The sequence below is a fragment of the Cyprinodon tularosa genome, unplaced genomic scaffold, assembly GCF_016077235.1.
Source record: "Cyprinodon tularosa strain WSP-4 unplaced genomic scaffold, ASM1607723v1 ctg507, whole genome shotgun sequence".
NCBI lineage: Eukaryota > Metazoa > Chordata > Actinopteri > Cyprinodontiformes > Cyprinodontidae > Cyprinodon > Cyprinodon tularosa.
This window is the reverse complement of record NW_024039238.1, coordinates 263973-284230: the sequence shown is the minus strand read 5'-3', so window position 1 is coordinate 284230 and position 20258 is coordinate 263973. Positions and strand designations below refer to the sequence as shown.

The following is a 20258-nucleotide window of genomic DNA, read 5'->3' as shown; positions in this document are numbered from 1 at the left end:
CCTGTGTTTCCAAAAAGGCCAAAGTAAATAACCCAGTCCTTCTTTTCACTGTAGACAAGCCATGATCTGCTTATCTGTTCTCCATTTTTCATTTGGATGAAATAATAGCTGCATGAATCATGACAGCAGACAAGATAGAGGAGAGCAGGAGGCGGGGTTACCAATCTACTGGCTCTGGAGAGCAGAGTTCGCTGCTTTTAGATGTTGTCTCCAAAGTCTCCAGTAGCAGAAAAAAGTCTCTAGATTTGGCGCTAGGAGCTTTTTAGAAATCAAAGTGCTAGAGGGGTCTGAAAAGTGGCTAAATATAGCGACTAAAGCGCTAAGTTGGCAACACTGCTCTTTGCATGGTTTGTTTTCAAATGGTTTGCTGCTGTCTGTTTGGACCTTTCTGAACATGTGCAGCAAATGGACTGATCCAATATGGTGGACACTGAAGGGGGGGGCTGAGACAAACTTAATATTATCAGCGTTCTGATGGTATTTTAGCCAAAGGATTTTTATCAAAAACATCATTAATGTGCACAAATAAGGAATAGTTTTATTAACCATACATAGAAACAGAGTTTCATGGGGCCCCCAGGAACCTGGGGCCCTAGGCAGCTGCCTAGTATTGCCTGATGGTAAATCCCCCCCTTTGAGAAGGAGCCCCAGGTTTTGACATTTCAACGCCCCTAAAGATGCCGTTTAAACGGGGTTATGATTCCCTTCAGCATCCGCAAAGCACCGGAATGAATGACAATCTCCTGTCATCCCTGTGAGTGATTAAAAATATACTGAAATATGTTTTAAAAACAGTTCCTCGTCCCTACAACTGATTATTAAGACCAGAAGTAATTTATATATATTTTTTATTTTTGAAAAGGTCATAATATTTTCTCTATGAGATCAAAATAATAGATTTTAGACAATAACATTGTGAAAATAATGTCATCATTAGGCTTAGGGTTATAAAATGTTGACCATATTGGTTAAAGTCATAACATTAGAATAAGTCGTAACATTCCCAGAATAAATTTGTCCCAATACAATATTGTAACATTCTTATACTAAAGTTGTAACACTCCCAGAAAAAAGTAATAATATTCCTAGAATCAAGTCGTAACATTCCCATAATAAAGTTGTAACAATCCCAGAATAAAATCGTAATGTTCCTAGAATCATACATTTCCAGAATGAAGTTGTACCAACATTGCTGGAATAAAGTCTTAACATTCCCATAATAAAGTTGTAAAATTACTAAAATAGAGTCTTAACATTTGTAGAATAAAGTTGTAACATTCCCATAATAAAGTTGTAACAATCCCAGAATAAAATCGTAACGTTCCTAGAATCGTACATTTCCAGAATGAAGTTGTACCAACACAAAATAAAGTTTTTAACATTGCTGGAATAAAGTCTTAACATTCCCATAATAAAGTTGTAAAATTACTAAAATAGAGTCTTAACATTTGTAGAATAAAGTTGTAACATTCCCATAATAAAGTTGTAACAATCCCAGAATAAAATCGTAACATTCCTAGAATCGTACATTTCCAGAATGAAGTTGTACCAACACAAAATAAAGTTTTAACATTCCTGGGATAAAGTTGTAACATTACTAAAATAGAGTCTTAACATTTGTAGAATAAAGTTCTAACATTCTGAAAATAAATTTGCACCAATGCAGTATTTTAACGTTCCCATAATAAATTTGTAACATTACCAATATGAAGTTGTGACGATACTGGAATAAAATGGAACCATTGCCAGAATAAAGTTTTATCAACACAAAATAATAAAGACGCAACATTCCTAGAATAAAGTCATAAAATTCTTAGAGTTAAGTGTTAACATTACCATAATAAAGCCGTAACATTCCAAGAATAAAGTTGTAACATTCCCAAAAACGTTACATGAACAAAGATAAAATAGTGTGATAACATTAATTCTGTGATGTCATAACATTATGATATTACAGAATGATGTCATAATGGGTGTCAGAATAAATATATAACCTTATGAGAGTAGAATCCTAATTTATCTAGATTAAAGCTGTAACATTACCAGAATAAAATGGTAACAATACAATATGGTAACATTCCCATAATAAAGTTGTAACACTCCTAAAATAAAGTCTTAACATTTTTTTAGAATAAAGTCATAACATTTCCAGAATAAATTTTTAACAATACAATATTGTAACATTCCCGTTCTAAAGTTGTAAAATTACTAATATAAAGTTGTAACACTCCCAGAAAAAAGTTGTAACAATCCCAGAATAAAATCGTAACATTCCTAGAATCGTACATTTCCAGAATAAAGTTGTACCAACACAAAATAAAGTTTTAACATTCCTGGAATAAAGTTGTAACATTACTAAAATAGAGTCTTAACATTTCTAGAATAAAGTTCTAACATTCTGAGAATGAATTTGCACCAATACAATATTGTAACGTTCCCATAATAAATTTGTAACCTTACCAATATGAAGTTGTGACGATACTAGAATAAAATTGAAACATTTCCAGAATAAAGTTCTAACATTCTGAGAATAAATTTGTACCAATACAATATGGTAACATTCCCATAATAAAGTTGTAACACTCCTAAAATAAAGTCTTAACATATTTTTTAGAATAAAGTCATAACATTCCCAGAATAAATTTTTAAGAATACAATATGGTAACATTCCCGTACTAAAGTTGGAAAATTACCAATATAAAGTTGTAACAATCCCAGAATAAAATCGTAACATTCCTAGAATCGTACATTTCCAGAATGAAGTTGTACCAACACAAAATAAAGTTTTAACATTCCTGGGATAAAGTTGTAACATTACTAAAATAGAGTCTTAACATTTGTAGAATAAAGTTCTAACATTCTGAAAATAAATTTGCACCAATGCAGTATTTTAACGTTCCCATAATAAATTTGTAACATTACCAATATGAATTTGTGACGATACTGGAATAAAATGGAACCATTGCCAGAATAAAGTTTTATCAACACAAAATAATAAAGACGCAACATTCCTAGAATAAAGTCATAAAATTCTTAGAGTTAAGTGTTAACATTACCATAATAAAGCCGTAACATTCCAAGAATAAAGTTGTAACATTCCCAAAAACATTACGTGAACAAAGATAAAATAGTGTGATAACATTAATTCTGTGATGTCATAACATTATGATATTACAGAATGATGTCATAATGGGTGTCAGAATAAATATATAACCTTATGAGAGTAGAATCCTAATTTATCTAGATTAAAGCTGTAACATTACCAGAATAAAATGGTAACAATACAAGAATAAAGTTGTATTATAACCAGAATAATGCCTTATGTTATAAACTCAAAGAAGTAATATACTTTAATCCCTAAGAAGAAAGCTTAGTCTTCACTCTGAGATCAAAAGTTTCACTCTGGACGCTGATTGGATGATCTCGGTTTAATAACTCTAAGCTTTCATCCTATTAAAGCTATTTTTTTTTCTAACTTTATATTGTGTCAACTTTATTCTCACATTATTGTAACATTATTTCCTAGTTTCATGGCATATGTCTTGTTTTGTTTTTATTTTATTCTCCTAATTAATAAAATCTCTGTATAACTCCAGTTGTTGGTCCCACTCCCTTCACTGCTCATATTGATTATTTAATACTTACTTTTAATGTATTTGATTTGTTATTTGAAGTTTCAGATTTAAAACAAACGAGACAAAAAGCTGCGAGATCTGTTTGAACAGCTTAGATGAAACACTAATGTCAGCCTGTGATGAAAAGCTGCTTTCCTGAGAACTTGCTGATCATTTTATTTACTAAAAAGATGCATGTAGGAAAATAAATCAATTAAATTCACACATATAACAGTGACTGTGCTAAAAAAAGTATAACTCCGTATTCCTAAAATCTTTGTTTCCTTTTGGTCTGACAGAAACACACACCCACATTCCCACACATTCCCACACACCCACTCAGGATATAAATTATTCATTTTTCTCTTTCCACATTATTCACAAAGAACCGGACAAACTGAAAATAAAACATCAAAGGTGAATAAATAGGTCACCAAATTTTCCTCCAGATGTAAGGGTAAATAGAGACAATAAATACATTACATTGTTGTTGTTTTTAAATATGATAGAATTGAACAAAAGAAGCCTCTAAAATTTAGAGGGGAACATCTGGGCGGTCTCTGCTGCCACCTACTGGAAAGTAGCTGTAAGAACAGAAGAACAACCGACCGACTCCATAAACACCAGCTGGATCTGTGCGGATCTGCATGAATAATTACTCCAAAAATTATGAAAAAACTTTCAATTATACATGATTTCCTCCCTAAAACAGAAGAAGTCAATTATTTTTCCCTTTTTGAAGTAAAACCAACTGTTATTTTTATCCTGTGTCCGATTTCTAGGGCAGAATTGCCCATCAAATTTACATTAAAATGTAGTTACTAAAGTATCGGTATTATTTCTAATATTGAGAAATAACTGAATGAATAATTATCTAAAATATTGGTGTATTTACAGAATGTGATGGACAGAGATAGACAGAGATAGATGGACAATGTGAGAAGTTTGATGTTTCAGGAAATTCTCATTAGTGAAAAACATTTGTTCCTTTGAGAAGATGTAAAGCTGTGAGTAGGATGATTATGTTTTATTATTTTGTGCAAATCTTATATTTTGTGGCCAAAAATGAGTATTTCTTGGGAACAAATGAATATTTTGTGCGAACAAATTAGTATTTTGTGGAATCAAATCGTATGTTTTAGAGAACAAATTAGTTTTTCGTGGCTACAAATTAATATTTTGTGGTAAGGAATTACACACACTATTTTGCTTTTTTCTCCCGTGTCAGTTCTGGAGCTCCATACATCGTTTTTCTTTTAAGTGCTATATAAATAAAGTTGGATTGGATCAAATTGGATAATAGTCATAGAATCGAGCAGCTTTTATTTTTTTATTAGGCATCTTTGTTCACAACAATAAACATAAAAGAAGAGACAGAACATTTAACAAGGAATTCAGGGATGGATATCTCCATTCAGACGTTCATTCACATTTTTATCCAACAGCACAATCTATCCTGCCGCTAGATGGCGCCATTATCCGCAGTTACAGTATTTGAGAAGAAGCGCGAGGAAGAAACCCGAAGAAGGAGCCGAATTGTGGCTGTTCCATACTGGTTTAATTGAATGAGGCTAAAGAGCAGCTAAAGTTTGTGTTTGCTCGTTAAAATATTCTAAAGAAATTCGTCCAATATTCAGCTAGAGCGTCTGAGACTGAGCGGTAAGAACAACATGGCTGCATCCAGCCACTCCAGGCTCGCAGCCTGCGGCTTTATAAGGCACTTCACTGGGCATGCTAAGCTAGCTTCAGATAACCATGCTAACGGCTAACACGTTCGCGCGGAGATCTAAATAATGATCAAAGGATCGCTGGCATTGGGGTTCGTGCTGGTTGTGCTCCACTGATGAAGTCAATGACTTTGTTTTGTTGATTATTTTGTATTAAAAGTGTTTTTTTTTCGGATCGGGTTTGGGGAGTTTAGCTCGCGTTTGGAGCTAGCCTTGCTAGCGCTGCTCCGCTCGGCAGGGAAGCTGAATGAGCTGTTGGTGTTTAGCGCTTCATTCCAGCGGCTGTTTAACGGCTTCTCCGGGTCATCCTCGTGGGTTTACACCTGGGTTACACCTGGCTTCCGGTACTCCTTTATTCAGATGCTAACACCGAGCAGGTAGGCCCCCCCCCCATGCTTAGAGATCCCCTCATGGTAATTAATGTTTACCCCCGTTACCAATGACTTACCAACACATTCAAACCTTTAACAGCTAATAATAATGCAGCTATTCCGCTGAGATTAACCTTTTACAATTAATTAATGGGTTTGATAGAGTTAAGTTTATTATTATTGTTATAAAAGCACCTGGAAGCATTGGAAACATTCATTTTAAGATATTTAAATGAAGATAAAAGTGTTTATAAAGGGAGTTTGACGTCTGATTGTTTACTTTTTGTTACCTGAGATCAATTCTTAGTTGTTGTTTTTTTGTTAGATTTAATAATGTTAACTGTAACAAAAAACAAACATATTTTGGATCATCGCTGATAGTCTGAGGGAACCACAGACTATCCAGAGTTTTAAAAAAGGATTACAAAAGTTTATTTTTAGCAAACATTCATTTTATGCTCTTTAAATGAAGATAAAAGTGTGTGTAAAGGTAATTTGTTTACTTTTTGCTCCCTGGGATCCATTATTATTATTATTATTATTATTATTATTTGTTAGATTTAATGATGTAAACTGTGACAGCAAACATATTTTGGATCATCGCTGATCATCTGAGGAAACCACAGACTACCCAGAGTTTTAAAAAGGATTACAAAAGTTTATTTTTAGCAGAACTTACCTTTTATAATTAATCAATAGGAGGTTTGATGGTTAAAAGATTATTATAATTATTATAAAGACGCCTAAAAGCTTTGGAAACATTAATTTTATGCTCATGCAATGAAGATAAAAGCGTGTGTAAAGGGAATTTGTTTACTTTTTGCTCCCTGGGATCCATTATTATTATTATTATTTGTTAGATTTAATGATGTAAACTGTGACAGCAAACATATTTTGGATCATCGCTGATCATCTGAGGGAACCACAGACTACCCAGAGTTTTAAAAAAGGATTAAAAAAGTTTATTTTTAGCACAAGTCACGACTGTTAACCTTGTATAATTAATCAATAGGAGGTTTGATGGTTTAAAGTTTATTATTATTGTTATAAAAACACCTGAAGGTGTTGGACACATAAATTTTATGCATAAGTTACAACTGTTAACCTTTTTATAGTAGGGGTGCACCGATAAATCGGCCGGCCGATCGATCGGCCCCGATTTCCTTAATTTAGGGTGATTGGTGATCGGCCGATATTTACATATGAAACCGATCTTAACCACCAATCTATTTACCTCGGCGAGTGTCTTAAAATCAGTTGCTATTCCATATTTTTTCTGATCTTTTGTTGAAGTTTTGTTATTTGAAATGTAAAAAATCAAAAGACCAATGTTGTAGTCTTAAGTTTGTTTTATTTAATTAATATTTATTATTTAATTCATTTCTCTGTCAAGGCTCTACCTCAGTTAAAACAACTTTATAATGGTTCAAGGCTAATGTTCAAGGGCATGTTTTTCAAGAAAAGATTATAACATTGAAAGTGAATTGCGATCTTGTAACACAGTGTTTATTATAGCAAAAAAAATACTAAAATCGGTATTAACCAAAAATCGGAATCAGCAGGTCAGGCTTTTTAAAGATCGGTGATCGGAAATCGGCCAGAAAACTGCAACCGGTGCACCCCTATTTTATAGTTATGCCACAGGCTTATTTATTCATATGTACTTAACAATGATTTTAAGTTTTTTGATTTTGCCTTATGATTTTACCGGCCGTCGTTAGTCGTTCTATTCGCCGTAGGATTGGGACCATTTTCCTCCAATGAGGGCAGCAGAAAAGTCTTTTCTTCAATCCAAAAATAATTAATTGGACATTATTTTATGAATGAGCTGAGTGTAAAACTACAGACTAGTTTGTTCATTTTCCCGTATTCTCATCAGAATCTTGATCTTTATTCAGATCTGTTCCAATTTGGGGCGGAGCCCTTCATCCTTTTCAATTTAGGGCGGAGCCGTTTGTCTGTTTCAATTGGGGCGGGAAGAGAAACGTCTTCAAACTTGGAAACAAAGTCTAGTGGATTGTTTTTACTATATTATTTTTTTTTTATTTCCCTGGAAGCGTTTCTATTGTGTTTCTGCTAATCGCTGATGCCGCCTTTGTTTGCCGTCTGCAGGTGACGAGCTGGCGCAGGTCGTGGGTTGTCCGTGGACCATGCGAGACAATGGCGGTAGCCTTGCCCAGAACCGCTGGCAGGGGGACCTTGGGCTGACCGCTGTGGGGCAGGACAGCACCGGAGGAGGTAAGGCTCTCTGCGGCGCCGCCGTCGCTTCAGCTTCATTTCTAGACGGAAGATAAATCGGAAGCAAACATTTAAAGTGACGAGCACAACGGTGTGTTTAGTTCCTTTGTTTGGTTTCTGCTTCTTTTTCATTTTCATCTGTCAACATTCGCTATAATCCACAACTCCTCAAGTGGAAAAGTTTTTGTTTCTCCTCCTAATCTTAAAGGAACCTTTGGCTATCTGATTATTAATCAATTAATCGACTCATTAATCAATTAGCAAAATAATCGTCCATTTTTCCTTCACCTTTGACATATGGTGTTTATGTCACTGAGACAATTAGATCACTGATGTATCGATTTCTGTTTCCATCTGATAGATAATAGACATATCAGAATAAATGATGATGAAATAAAGGAAATCAGACTTTGACTTCTGAGCCTCCTGCTGTGACGGTTGCTAGGCAACCCAAGTTACCAGAGCAGGACTTTTCCCGCTTCACAGCAGGTCACTTCCAGCCTTCATTGGGTGTGAAGGACTCGGCCGTGGCCGTTAGAAGGCTCCACCCCCTGAGTTTGGGCTCGGCAGGAGACTGGAGGAGAAGGAAGAGAATGTTGGCTTTAAAACATTTTATTCAAAGTTTGAGCTCAGTTTTTATCTTTGAGAACTGCCGCTGAGATAAAGTTTGTTTTCTGAGCGTGTGACTCTGTTCTTTGGTTCAGGGGGGATTCCTGAAAACCACCTGATCGTCCCGGCGTCGGGCCACAGCGTGTCCAGCTCCGTGCACCTCAGGCTCGGCCAGAAAGACAAGCTGTGGGCCGGCGAGTACGTAGAAGACGACGGGCCGGGGGCCATCGAAGCCATCGGCGACGAGGAGGAGGGGAAAAACCTGTACGAAGACGACGGAGAGGATCTCCAGGGCAAAGCCTGGGAGAACAACGGCGAAGAGGAAGATGGCGACGAGGTGGGCGAGAGCGAGGAGTGGGAGGTGCCGGATTTCCCCTGCCAGTCCAACCTGTACGGCCGGCCGCAGCACCAAGACCAGCGACCGCAGCATCAGCAGCAGGAGGAACCTGGTGCTCCGAGCGCAGAGAGCGCTGCGTTCCAGGCTGGAGCCAGGGGCCTCTACCGGTCCCAGTTGAGGAGGTACCGGGTCCTGAAGAGGCTCCGGAGCTTGGCGCTCGTATCCCGCGGACTTCCTGGATCCCAGCCCGCTCGCCAGTGGAAGAACTGGCGGCAGAGCGTTCGATGGAGCACCGCCGCGGGGCAGCATGGGGGTCGGAAAGGCCAGAAGCCCAGTTTCTACGGCAGGCAAAGGAGGACAAAAAGATTTCTACGGCTGTGCGGCGATGCGGAGGAGGAGCTAACAGGTAGCGTGTTTTTCCCTGACCCGCCTCGCCTGGTGAACGGGGCGGCTCCCGGACTGTATGGAGGGAAATTTGGTCCAATATTGTTGGAAACAAAGAACAAGTTTGAATTAAGTTTGTTTAGAAAAACTTTATAGTTTATTTATTCAAAGTTTAACCAGCTTTTTATTTTTATTATTTTACAATATTTAAAAATTTTTCTGTTGTATTTTTCATTCATTTTTTTATATTCTTCTCTCAGATTTGATTTGTTGTCATTTTTGGAGGAAAAGAGATCGATTTTTTCCCGTCCAATAGAAATGCGGTTGCTAAGCGCCACACAGAGCAGATTAATTCCCATTGGTCCGTTCAGACCACCCAGAGGCGTAGAGCAGGAAATCTATAAAATAGGATTTAAAGGAAGGCTGTTCATATAACCGAGTCTCCCATAAGAAAGTTTAAAAAAGAAAACAAAAAAAATAATTTTGGACAAAAAAAATCCAAAGAACTAACTTTTGAAAAAATGATTAAATTGAACAAATTTTGAAAACATAGAAATAAAAAAAATATTAAAGGAAATGGGACAAACTAGAATGTTTTCTTCTTTTGTAAAGGAATTTTTTTTTTGAGACATTCTTTGCTTCCAATAATATTGGACCATATTTCTCTTCATAAACCAGCAGGAAATCCTCCAACCTGAATCTGGAAATTAGGGCTGCAACTAACGATTATTTTAAAAATCGATGAATCGGACGATTATTTTTTCGATTAATCGATGAATCGGACAAAAAATATTTTTTATATTAACCTCTTTATTCCAAAATAAACATTTTAGACAGAACAAACAAGCACACAAGTACAGGTTGCTCATTAACTGTCCTGGTGCAATATGAAAAATAAATGTTTGTGTTAAAACTACGCAAACTTACATGAGAAATGTAGCTGTACATCCACAAAATATAGGGTACTTTGTTTCATAAAGCGCAAAAAAAGACATTTTTGTTTTTAAAGCCCCTAAGGGGTTCAAACAATAGGCCCCCCCATTTCAACAAATGAGTTTTTTTAGACTAGAAGAGTTCTGCCTTTTAAGACAGGAAAGTATAGCAGTTAAAGTTGCTACTTGAGAAAATACTTAACCATAGAGATAAAAATAGCCCTGTGATTCAAATTATAAATTGTATTTGGAATAAAAATGAGAGAACTAGGGGTGCTAAAAAACACATCCTCCAAAGACAGATATTTACATGGGAATGTGGCAGATAATTAATTGACATATTACTGATCTTGCTGGATTTTATTCTGCTTTAGTTCTATAAATTGCAGGATCATCTTTACTTTATCTTTGCCAGATTTAAACTTTAAAAGCCTTGCCCTCATAATTTGCAAGTTAATTTATTTATAAAGTAAATGTAAACGCTGCTTAAGCTAGTTCAAATGAAATTTAAAGTAAAATAAGTAGCCAACCTTATCACTGTCTGTAACCTACTAACACGGTAAGGAAAGCATCAGATGAGCGAACTGAGAAACTAACGTAACGTTTCCCCACTTTAAAACCAAACAAACATGGTGGTTCCGTGCCATGTTCATTTCTTTTGAAAAAAGTTGCATGTTATCACTTTTTTCACTTTACAAAGCGCAGGCTATTTTAATTATTGTGATCAATTTGCGCCGTCAATCCCGGTGCATGCGCGCTTCATTTGCAGTCTGGACGCTGAGGCTCTGACTGAGAGGGACTCCTGCGGGAAAACGCGGTTGGGGTGGGGGAGGCGCCCCACGGCAGAGTAGGAATGATACATGCTTTCACGTAAGAGTCTCCAAAAGCCGCCAGTGACACCGAAAAAAGTCGCCAGATTTGTCGCTAGTCGCTTTTTTGAAAAATAGTCGCTGGAGGGGTCTGAAAAGTCGCGGAGTTGGCAACACTGCTCCTGCGGCGCTGACTCGCTCTGCCGTATTTTTTTTCCTTCCTCTTTCAGTCAAGAGGCAGTGATGACGGCGCAGCGGATGACGCAATAATCGCGCGACACAACTAATCGATGATGAAATTCGTTGCCAACGCTTTTAAAAGTCGATTTTTATCGATTTTATCGATTCGTTGTTGCAGCCCTACTGGAAATAAATCCTTTTCATGTAGCAGAATCCGTAGAATCACTGGAGAAAAAACCCCAAAGAAAAACAGATTATTTCTTATTAAAAAAAACAAAGTTTTATACTTTGGATCAGGGAATAATCCAACCTCAGTGACTGACGGTGAGGATGATAATCTCCTTTGGTTTAATCTTTAAATGTCAAACCATTCTGGCTTAAACATGTATATAAATGTTCTCCTTATCAGACCATATTGTCCGAAAATTTCTATATGAAAACAAATCCTGTCTTAAATCTGTGGGGTTTTTTTCCGTTATCTTCTGCAGGCCAGTTAGTTCTACGTCAGCCTGAACACCTAAATTCGGCCAATCATATATCAACGGTCATCTGTCAATCAAATGTTTTCGGTCATAGCATCTTGATTCATATGTCGCAGCTAATATACGCAACGGTTGAAACCAGAATCCTTTCCTTTCCCATTGAGTTGCGTCCCAGTGTTCACGGGGATGGACGTCTGTGTCTTCGGCAGGCGTAGAGCTAACAGAACTGGCAGCGTTGCGAGGCAAGGGCTCAAACATGTACGGCTGGAAGCCTTCTACACCAAACCAAGCTTCTGCCGCCCTTTCTCTTTTTATGCCTAAACCCTGCAAACACTTATCTGACTTCAGCTAAATGCTCTAATCTGCCAGTGGAATGATCATTTTTAAGTCCTTAAAATAAGATAATTAGAGATTTAGCTTTTTTTAGTTCTAACTTTTAATGTAAATCATAGTTTTCATTCCAAATTGTTCAACTTATCTCCTTAAACCAACAGAAAAAATAGATTTGAAGGGGCATTGACTGTATTTTAAATGTTTTCTGGCGTAATGAAGCCTCCAGGTTTCCATTAACGAAGCTGTTTATTTCATGTGGTTTGACAGGAATGCGTTTAAACGGACCTTCTTCGGACAAGCATGAGGAGAAAATGAGACGTGACTTGGCGGTCCGACCAGCAGAAGCTGCTCTTAGCGAAGAACACACCAAATACATAACGGGTACAGATCACTTTATTTTATTCTGCTTTAATCCAGCATCAGCTGCTGGATTACAGAGGCACCGATTCATTCATGTTGGCTATGACCCCCGATAGTGAGCAAAATCTAGATCAAAATCAATCCATAGGAACAGATCTATTTAGTCTGTTTCTATACTATATGTAAGTTTGCTAAAAAAACTTTCTGAACAATTGGGATTCATCCTTCAACACGATTTACTGTTCGTTCCTTTTCCCTCGTCTATCTAAAGCTGCCTCTGTATGGAGTCAATTCTTTTCCATTATTGATAAAAAAAAAAAAACATTTGTAAATGCACATTTTTTTAAATTGTTATCAAGAAATTAAACTTTCGAAAACGACTTAATGAGAAAAAAATCTTTGGGAGGAACATTTCAACCATATGATTGATAATGTTTACTTGAAAGGAATGTTATCACCGTCCACTAGAGGGCACCACAGTTCATCCTAGAGCAGATACGCTTATTTTCAAGAGATAGAGTGATGCTGGAGCAGAACCATGAATGGATCCAGAGTCTGGTCTGGATTGTTTCTTCTGTTTAATGGATCCAAGGATCCAGAATGAACTTCCTGCGGTTCTGTTAGTAAAAATAAACTCCTTCATTTCTCCTAAATGGACCCATTTAGCGGCGCTGATGGACAGGGTTTCTGCGGATCATTAAAAATAATTAAAATAGAATTTTTTTTTTAATTAAGGCCTTAATTGGCATTAAAATTAATTAAATGTGATTATTATGACATTTAAAATGCTTTATAAAAAAAAAAAAAACTGTCAAATATATCGGATTTAACTGGTTCCATGTGTTTGCGTGGAACTGCTCCTGGTTGATCCTAAAGCCGTAGGTTCGGAACAGAAGCTCAAGGCTCAGAAAAGGCTAGAGAACGGGAAAATGCTCATTTTAACATAAGTGGCTGGAAAACGAGAAATTTGGGACACGGCTGCAGCCTGTCGATGGTAAAGATTACGAAGGATTTGGCCGTGTTTTAATATAAATATATATATATATATATATATGTGTGTGTGTGTGTATATATGTACACTCACCAGCCACTTTATTAGGTACACCTGTCCAACAGCTCGTTAACACTTAATTTCTAAGCAGCCAATCACATGGTGGCAACTCAGTGCATTTAGGCATGTAGACATGGTCAAGACATTCTCCTGCAGTTCAAAGCGAGCATCAGTATGGGGAAGAAAGGTGATTTGAGTGACTTTGAACGTGGCATGATTGTTGGTGCCAGAAGGGCTGGTCTGAGTATTTCAGAAACTGCTGATCTACTGGGATTTTCACGCACAACCATCTCTAGGGTTTACAGAGAATGGTCCGAAAAAGAAAAAACATCCAGTGAGCGGCAGTTCTGTGGGCGGAAATGCCTTGTTGATGCCAGAGGTCAGAGGAGAATGGCCAGACTGGTTGGAGCTGATAGAAGGGCAACAGTGACTCAAATAACCACCCGTTATAACCAAGGTGGGCAGAAGAGCATCTCTGAACGCACAGTACGTCGGACTTTGAGGCAGATGGGCTACAGCAGCAGAAGACCACACCGGGTGCCACTCCTTTCAGCTAAGAACAGGAAACTGAGGCTACAATTTGCACAAGCTCATCGAAATTGGACAATAGAAGATTGGAAAAACGTTGCCTGGTCTGATGAGTCTCGATTTCTGCTGCGACATTCGGATGGTAGGGTCAGAATTTGGCGTCTACAACATGAAAGCATGGATCCATCCTGCCTTGTATCAACGGTTCAGGCTGGCGGTGGTGGTGTCATGATGTGGGGAATATTTTCTTGGCACTCTTTGGGCCCCTTGGTACCAATTGAGCATCGTTGCAACGCCACAGCCTACCTGAGTATTGTTGCTGACCATGTCCATCCCTTTATGACCACAATGTACCCAACTTCTGATGGCTACTTTCAGCAGGATAATGCGCCATGTCATAAAGCTGGAATCATCTCAGACTGGTTTCTTGAACATGACAATGAGTTCACTGTACTCAAATGGCCTCCACAGTCACCAGATCTCAATCCAATAGAGCATCTTTGGGATGTGGTGGAACGGGAGATTCGCATCATGGATGTGCAGCCGACAAATCTGCGGCAACTGTATGATGCCATCATGTCAATATGGACCAAACTCCCTGAGGAATGCTTCCAGCACCTTGTTGAATCTATGCCACCAAGAATTGAGGCAGTTCTGAAGGCAAAAGGGGGTCCAACCCGTTACTAGCATGGGGTACCTAATAAAGTGGCCGGTGAGTGTATGTATATATAATAAACTGGCCAAAAGAGGAGATAGAGGCTAATGACATCAAGACGAGAAAGCTCCTCATAATGCATGGAGGGTTTCATCAGAAAGATGGCCCCCAAAGACAAATGGCTCGGTGAGTACCTCAGGCAGGAGAAAACCGAAAGTGAGGACAAGAAAGAGGAAGGAGAACCATCATGGAGGGACAAGCCGCTGCATGACGTATACCACAGACAAATAGAAGAAGTGGCTGATATCAAAAAATCCTACCAGTGGCTGGAAAAGGCTGGACTGAAGGACAGTCGGGAGGCACTAATCATGTCAGCACAAGAACAGGCACTCAGTACAAGATCAATAGAGGCCGGGGTCTACCACACCAGACAGGACCCCCGATGCAGACTGTGCAAAGATGCCTCTGAAACAATACAGCACATAACAGCGGGGTGTAAAATGCAGGCAGGAAGTGCATACATGGAACGCCACAACCAGGTAGCTGTCATAGTGTACAGGAACATCTGCCATGAGTATGGGCTGGAAGTCCCAAGGTCAAAATGGAAGACACCTCCTAAGGTAGTTGAGAATGACCGAGCTAAGATCCTATGGGACTTCAAGATCCAGACTGACAAACAGGTGATGGCTAACCAACCAGACATCGTGTTGATGGACAAACAGCAGAAGAAGGCAGTAGTGATAGATGTGGCAATCCCAAGCGACAGCAACATCAAGAAGAAAGAACACGAGAAGCTTGAGAAATACCAAGGACTGAAGGAGGAGCTAGAAAAGATGTGGAAAGTAAGAGCAGCAGTGGTGCCAGTGGTAATTGGAGCACTGGGGGCTGTGACCCCCAAACTGGGAGAGTGGCTACAGCAGATTCCAGGTAAAACATCAGAGGTCTCTGTCCAGAAGAGCGCAGTCCTAGGAACAGCTAAGATACTGCGCAGAACCCTCAAACTCCCAGGTCTCTGGTAGAGGACCCGAGGATGACACATACCACCCCCCAGGGGTGAGAAAACAGTTTAATTTTATATATATATATATATTAGGGCTGCAACTAACGATTATTTTAAAAATCGATGAATCGGACGATTATTTTTTCGATTAATCGATGAATCGGACAAAAAATATTTTTTATATTAACCTCTTTATTCCAAAATAAACATTATAGACAGAACAAACAAGCACACAAGTACAGGTTGCTCATTAACTGTCCTGGTGCAATATGAAAAATAAATGTTTGTGTTAAAACTACGCAAACTGACATGAGAAATGTAGATGTACATCCACAAAATATAGGGTACTTTGTTTCATAAAGCGCAAAAAAAGACATTTTTGTTTTTAAAAGCCTCTAAGGGGTTCAAACAATAGGTCCCCCCATTTCAACAAATGAGTTTTTTTAGACTAGAAGAGTTCTGCCTTTTAGGACAGGAAAGTATAGCAGTTAAAGTTGCTACTTGAGAAAATACTGAACCATAGAGATAAAAATAGCCCTGTGATTCAAATTATAAATTGTATTTGGAATAAAAATGAGAGAACTAGGGGTGCTAAAAAACACATCCTCCAAAGACAGATATTTACATGGGAATGTGGCAGATAATTAATTGACATATTACTGATCTTGCTGGATTTTATTCTGCTTTACTTCTATAAATTGCAGGATCATCTTTACTTTATCTTTGCCAGATTTAAACTTTAAAAGTCTTGCCCTCATAATTTGCAAGTTAATTTATTTATAAAGTAAATGTAAACGCTGCTTAAGCTAGTTCAAATGAAATTAAAAGTAAAATAAGTAGCCAACCTTATCACTGTCTGTAACCTACTAACACGGTAAGGAAAGCATCAGATGAGCGAACTGAGAAACTAACGTAACGTTTCCCCACTTTAAAACCAAACAAACATGGTGGTTCCGTGCCATGTTCATTTCTTTTGAAAAAAGTTGCATGTTATCACTTTTTTCACTTTACAAAGCGCAGGCTATTTTAATTATTGTGATCAATTTGCGCCGTCAATCCCGGTGCATGCGCGCTTCATTTGCAGTCTGGACGCTGAGGCTCTGACTGAGAGGGACTCCTGCGGGAAAACGCGGTTGGGGTGGGGGAGGCGCCCCACGGCAGAGTAGGAATGATACATGCTTTCACGTAAGAGTCTCCAAAAGCCGCCAGTGACACCGAAAAAAGTCGCCAGATTTGTCGCTAGTCGCTTTTTTGAAAAATAGTCGCTGGAGGGGTCTGAAAAGTCGCGGAGTTGGCAACACTGCTCCTGCGGCGCTGACTCGCTCTGCCGTATTTTTTTTCCTTCCTCTTTCAGTCAAGAGGCAGTGATGACGGCGCAGCGGATGACGCAATAATCGCGCGACACAACTAATCGATGATGAAATTCGTTGCCAACGCTTTTAAAAGTCGATTTTTATCGATTTTATCGATTCGTTGTTGCAGCCCTAATATATATATATAAATTAATTAATTAATGGGTACTTATATTATTTCTAAAAGCATTAAAAAGCATTAGAGTTCCTCCTTCCTGTATAAACCCTGGATGGAGGAGCAGCAGAGGGAGAGGATGATGGAAAAGTGGAAACGGTTGGAACAGGAGAGAACGGGTGTCGGCATCCCACGGCTCCCTGGAGCTTTTTTTAAAGCAAATAAAATGGAAAAAGATGAATTTTTTCTTTCAATATAGTCTGTAGGAGGAAAAACAAAGTTTCTTTGTTCCCCAGTGCTGTAAAAATGTGATGTGTATAATAAACATTAGTTCTGGTTTAATGAGGCATCTTGAAGCCAACCTGTATTGATGCTGTCTCACAGAATACTGTCACCTGCTGGACTTTTAAAGACACTACAGGCAGCTGATTGACAGACTAAACTGAATTGATTTGATGACCTAGAACAATGATATCATTGAAGTTATTGGAGGTTATATTCTGTTATTTAATATCTGTTTAAATTGAAAATATCTTTAATAGTTGTAGATGCAGCCAATAAATAATGTAAAATATACGGGAAAATGTGAATGAGGATGCTTGTGGACTGGGATTTTAAATCATATTTTTAAAATAAGTTCAGTAAAAACTGTTAATAAACTAAGAGTCAATTCGAAATGAAATTTATGTCAGATAAGTTGAGTGATAACTGAGAGGAAAAGGATGACACAACCAGAACATAAAAATAAAAACGCACCCGCTGAAACGTTCCTATTCTACGGAAGAGGATTAGGGCCACTGAAAAAAAAAAGTAAACAGATTTTTTTTTCTTCCAGTGTTTGTTTATTTATTTTAGCTAACTCAGTAAACAATACATTCCAAGGCAATATGGAATATAAAAAAACGACAAAAAACACAGAACAAAAACAAACCAAAGCATAACACCATAACAGAGCCTGTATATAGTTATGTAACATCCAGTATCTCCTTATATTTCAGCCATTTCCCCCATCTTTTTACAAAAAGGGCTTCTTTCACTTTTAACTTGTGTGTCAGTTGTTCCATTGTCAATATGTCATCTATAATTGACATCCATTGTTTGTTGCTAGGGGGGTCAGATTTAAGCCAGTTTTTAGTAATGGCCTTCTTCCCAGCCACCAGGAGAATCTTAATCAGGTATTGGTCTCCTGCATGTACTGATCCCTCCAAATGTCCGAGGTACAATACAAGACAAGATTTAGGAATCACATAACCCAAGACATTGCAGAGAACCGAGTGAACATTCTCCCAGAAGGGCTGTATGTTGGTACATTTCCAGAATATGTGTGTGTGATCTGAATCCATATCACTGCACAGTCTCCAGCATGGTTGGCGAGTGTTCGACTGTTTGCTATTGATTCTAGGTGTGTTGAAATATCTAATTAAGTTCTTCCAATTAAATAACCACTAGGCCACCCCTCCCCCACTGACTAGGCCTAAAAATATTGGCAGCAGATATCGGGGATCGGCTGGACTGATGTCAGGATAATCCACCTTAAAAAAAGCTGCGTTGGTTAATTTATTCTCAGTTAATGAGCTTCTGTGGCGGCACAGACTCATAAGGAAAGCAGGAATCAGGTTTCATTCAGTTTCACTTCTTTATTGCCCTTTTCAGTCACTAAATTATACATTTCATTTTTTTTTCATTTATTGTTAATTTGAAAGGGGACAGTGTACATTAATCAACATTAAAACAATGTAAATATACCCGAGTTAGCTAAGGAGTGCTAATTTTCATCGCTAGTCCCCCAGCCAGATATAAAAAAGGCAACCTTAAAAATAAACACCAGATAAAATTACAATACCAATTACATAAAAAAAACATTATGGTTAAGAAATACAATTCATGTAAAATTATTAAGAATTTATTATAAAATTATTTAAATACACACAGAAAACCTTAGTGCCCACAAATTTGGCTCTCTACAAGCCATTTTTTTTGCATTTTTTGAATGAAAAGAATGACAGAGTCTCTGAGATGCCATGATTTCATATATAACTATACGTGACTGTGTGTATTTGACCTGCATGGATTGAAGTAGAGAAACCCAACGTTTGCTCCTCCCATCAGGCCTTCTGGAAGAGTCTCTGCAGCAGTACGGCAGCTTGATTCCCATCCACGTTGATGACATCGCGGCGAAGCTCCAAGACGCCTTCCACGAGAATTTCTCTCATCCGCACAGGTCAGAGATGCTGCTCACCTAGAAACACCTTTTCTAGATCGTAGAGCATCAGCCCATGAAGGACCAATGATTTAAATCTGTTTGACCTCGATAAACGAATAACTTCTATGAATTCCGTTATTTACTAAAACATTTACAGCTAGGATCCGATTAACCTGAAAGACTGAAATATAGGATCTATGGAGGGACTTTTGTTGCATTATTGTTGCAAACTTGTTTTCTAAAAGGCAATTTGCAAAAGAGTCGATCCAGAAATCACATTTTGAAAAAAATGTAATTTTTTTTTAAAAGAGAAAATCCAAAATTAGTTTTAAGGGGTAAACTTTCCTTTTTTTTTTCAAAATTTTCTCTGTCTATTCGAATTTTACGATTTCTGTTATTTTCAAATCGTGTTTTCCAGATCACTTTCTCTTCACTTCTGGGGGCTCGCTTTCCTCTGGAGTGAAGACGTATTTCTATCGGTCTGCGTGACGTTAGCAACGTTTCTATTGGTCAGTGGGAGCTTTGGGCTAGAAGAGAAGAGAATGATCAGGAAAACACAATAAAAAAAAAAAGGAGAAATTGGAAAACATTTTTTCAATTAATTCAGAGAATCATCAAAGTCACTTAAAGGTTTGAGTTCTATGGAAGCAAAATAGTCTCATTTTTTTTTTGTACACTGAATTTTAATCACTGAATTTATTTTACACCTCGAATTTCTTACACATTTTTATCTGGTAAAAATTCAGCTGCAAAAAATTTTGCTGTGAACGACCCAGATTCGAATCCAGCCGGTGGTCCTTTCCCGCCTGTCTCTCCCTCTCTCTCATACCTCCTTTCCTGTCAGCCTACTGTCGTAAAAACAAGCCACGAGTGCTATAAAAACTCAAAAACAAAAAAAATTCTGCTACAAAAAAGTACCCCTGCAATTTAAAAATTCAGCTGCAGAAAAATATCCTTGCAAAAAACTTTGTCTGCAAA

At 37.9% G+C, this 20258-nt stretch overlaps 1 protein-coding gene across 1 annotated transcript in view; it reads left to right on the top strand.

The window, feature by feature from the left end:
* Window positions 1–5104: 5104 nt before the first annotated feature.
* Window positions 5105–20258, top strand: part of senp3b (SUMO specific peptidase 3b) — a 33086-nt gene continuing 17932 nt past the window's right edge. The window contains exons 1-5 of the mRNA XM_038303181.1: window positions 5105–5273; window positions 7825–7950; window positions 8655–9302; window positions 12284–12397; window positions 19187–19298. Coding sequence (XP_038159109.1) covers window positions 7863–7950; window positions 8655–9302; window positions 12284–12397; window positions 19187–19298 — 962 coding nt within the window. The 5' untranslated portion in view covers window positions 5105–5273; window positions 7825–7862. The remainder of the gene's footprint in view (window positions 5274–7824; window positions 7951–8654; window positions 9303–12283; window positions 12398–19186; window positions 19299–20258) is intronic.